General features: G+C 32.8%; 1 protein-coding gene across 1 annotated transcript in view; it reads right to left on the bottom strand.

The window, feature by feature from the left end:
- Positions 1–222: 222 nt before the first annotated feature.
- LOC104548400 (chromodomain-helicase-DNA-binding protein 1-like) overlaps positions 223–3,191 on the bottom strand; it is a gene marked incomplete at its 3' end in the record, with an annotated part of 8,449 nt that continues 5,480 nt past the window's right edge. Inside the window, exons 4-8 of the mRNA XM_010194412.1 lie at positions 2,270–2,370; positions 1,831–2,009; positions 1,226–1,353; positions 919–1,135; positions 223–312 (exon numbers count right to left, since the gene is read on the bottom strand). Of these exons, the coding sequence (XP_010192714.1) occupies positions 223–312; positions 919–1,135; positions 1,226–1,353; positions 1,831–2,009; positions 2,270–2,370 (715 nt within the window). The remainder of the gene's footprint in view (positions 313–918; positions 1,136–1,225; positions 1,354–1,830; positions 2,010–2,269; positions 2,371–3,191) is intronic.

Here is a 3,191-nt window from a genome sequence, read left to right as displayed (position 1 = left end):
AGTTTTACCCACTAGATGGGGGGAAGGGGGAGGAGAAAGCCTCACCACACATACATAAAAATCTAAAAGTGCTTAAAGAAAACTTCACTGTCATACTTCCAAGAGTAAAGCTGTCATACTCCTTAGCCATTTAATGGCCCAGAACCCAAATATGTGCCAACTCTAAAAGAGTTCTACATTCTACAAGTGATTTTATTTCCCTGAAGAAGTAAGTGCAATTACCTTATCCTTCAGCAAAATTTCATAAGTTGTTAGAAGTATATTAAATTTTAATCGCTTGGTCTGTGGATGCATCCATTCATGAGTTCTTATCTACAAGAAGAATTGATTGGGATGACTTCAGGTACTACAACAATATAGATGTTAAGTGACATACAAGAATCTGATCACAAAAAACAAACATAAAATGTGAAGTTTTTAGTTTTTTTAAACTTTTTAAAAAGTGGTGGTGGGGTGTTTGTTGGTTTTGTTTTGAATTTTTGGGAATTTGTGTGTGTGGTTTTTTGGTTTTTGATTTTTTTTGTTTTGGTTTTGTTTTTTTGGTTTGTAGTTTTTTAAAACTTTAATGGATAAGATTATTTATATAATCTTATAATCGTCTGGTCGGCTCAAATACTTATTTTATGCACCTAAATAATTACATGATAAAAGACTTATTTTCAAATAAAAGATAAAAGATTTATTTTCAAATGCAAGATTGCATTTTTAATCCTTTTTATTATTAAGCAGGAATTAAATCTTTCACATACATTTATATCAGATCAAAATTTATGCTTTTAATTTGCTTTTTAAACACATATGTTTCAAATAAGTGTTTGCTCATTCCTAATCAAAATACTGGAGTTTAGCGTAAGACAGGAACATGAAGTGAGTCTTGTTTACCACTAAACTTTTTCAATGATACAAAGAAATACTCACCATATTTCTGCTAGTTATGTCTCCTAAGTAAACCACAGCATTCATCTGAGGAGCCCAAGTTTGAATCTCTCTTTGCCAAGATGTCAAGGTAGAAAGGGGCACGACTAGCAAGAAAGGCCCATACAGTTGATGTTCGTGAAACAGGTAGTTCAGAAAAGAAATTGTTTGTATTGTTTTACCCAGACCCATTTCATCTGCAAGAATACAACTATTCCCTCTAAAAAAAAACACCAAAACAAACCCAATAAATAAATTTATAAATGCTTTCAAATTGAAAACAACAAGACTAATTTAAGGCTATACTTACTTGCACCATGAATGAGCAAGCCAGTTCAGTCCATTTAACTGATAATCTCTTAACTCTAAACTCTCATGTCCTCCGATATAAGATGGTTGCTTCTTTAGTGCTACAAACCTCGGCCTTTGTTTTAGAATCTGTCAAAAGCAAATTGAGCATCAGTCCTACTACTAAGTGAAGTTACCAAAATGTCTTCTTATAGAAACAAAGCAGCAGTAGGAATCTGTTTGGTCACCAAGTTTAGTCTTTATTCATCACAGACAACTAGACCATATAACAATATCAACCCATTTGCAAACTAAATTAGTTTGATTGCTGATCTAAATTCCATGACAGAAGTGACATGAACTCATTCACAAAGGTTACTTTTAAAACAAATTAAAGTACTAAACCATTTTTGAATGGCAATAAAATAAGTAGGGAATAAATATCTACAAAAGGCTCTTCTTAATAATGATACTTGCTACATATATAAATATAGATATCATTATTACTGTTCCAGACAACATTCAAAAACTATTTTATAACATGCGTCTTATTTTTGGATGTGTAAAATATGTCAACTTTTTTTTAATCATCACAACTGTATAAATCCATTGAAATTACACACTCACCTTGCAATCCTTAAATGGAGTGGTCTTGGATTGATTTCTGCTAAAATACTCATCAATACATGCCTGAAATTTTTTGGCAATGAGAGCACCATCTTCCCAGCTACATTCTGAGTAAGGCAGACCCTGCCATTTGCAATAATAATCTGGATAACCAGCTGCTGATTTCTGATTTGAATGAGCTGCAGAAATGCATCAGACATACCAGATCAATATTTGCCTTCTGTATTTTAAGAAAACACTCATTTTAGGTGATAAGACAACATGAACTAGTTCCACAGCAAAGACAGTATGACAACATTTCCCTTAATCAGAGATATTGTTTTGCCTTAAGTTGTTAGGGATATTAATAACCTAAATTTCTTAACTATAAATTCAACATGCAAGCAATAAACTTGCAATATTCTCAACATTGTTTTCCATCTGGAAGTTTGTCACATACCAATTATCCTTTCCACTATTTGATACTGTTTATGTAGATCATCTGTAAGTTCCTGCTGGCAGTTATAATATTCCACGTCTTCTGGAGAAGCATTTTTCAGCCTGAAATGGGAATTTATTTATAGCACTTATTACATTGTATAATTCCAAAACTAAGAAAATCAGGCAATTTTAAAGCTCTGAACATAAGCACCATAGGAATGCTACTTAGAGAGCTGCTTTGAAGAAGCTACAGCTCTGAAATTTCTGCTATGAAAAAGTGTTGCATCTGGCCTAGGTACCTCATCACTGAGAAAGCTTTTAAAGAGACATTGCTATCAGCTACAGCTTGTACTAGTAACGCAGATCATTTACAACATCTATTCTCGACACCAAGTAGTGCACTTCACGTGGTATTTTCACAGAACAGCACTGATAGCTCACTATAAGAATCTATCTTATGAGTAGGAGTCACTAAAAATCCCACCAATATTCATATATTATATTGAACATACTAATAAAAAGAATACTAAAACATAGCACTAAAAAGTAAGGATTTTTTTCACATCTTGGATATGAGGCTTTAACAGAAATTTGAACCAAGAAAACTAAATGCTGTAATGCTTTGAGTGCTTTAGCCATTTGATTATTTTAACCTCTGGAGCAATTCCCGAAGAACTCTGAGCAAAATATAATCAATCAATGACAAAATTAGTAAAAGATAAGATTTAAAACAAAAACAGAAAACTCACCACCCGTCTTGTTAAAACTTCATTTATAACAGACACATTAAAATCTAGGTACAGAAGCTGCTTCCCTAAAGGCCTGATTTTACAAGATGTGTGAGTATTCTCACTTGCTCAAGTAAAGCTGGTATGCTCAGAATCTTAAAGGATCATAAGGTGTTAGGAAAGCTTCAACTTTAAAGCTTTTGTCTTCCTGTT

Source organism: Mesitornis unicolor, unplaced genomic scaffold (assembly GCF_000695765.1).
Source record: "Mesitornis unicolor isolate BGI_N332 unplaced genomic scaffold, ASM69576v1 scaffold21221, whole genome shotgun sequence".
Classification (NCBI taxonomy): Eukaryota; Metazoa; Chordata; class Aves; order Mesitornithiformes; family Mesitornithidae; genus Mesitornis; species Mesitornis unicolor.
Note: the sequence above shows the minus strand (reverse complement) of the source record. Positions and strands in the feature narration are given on the sequence as shown.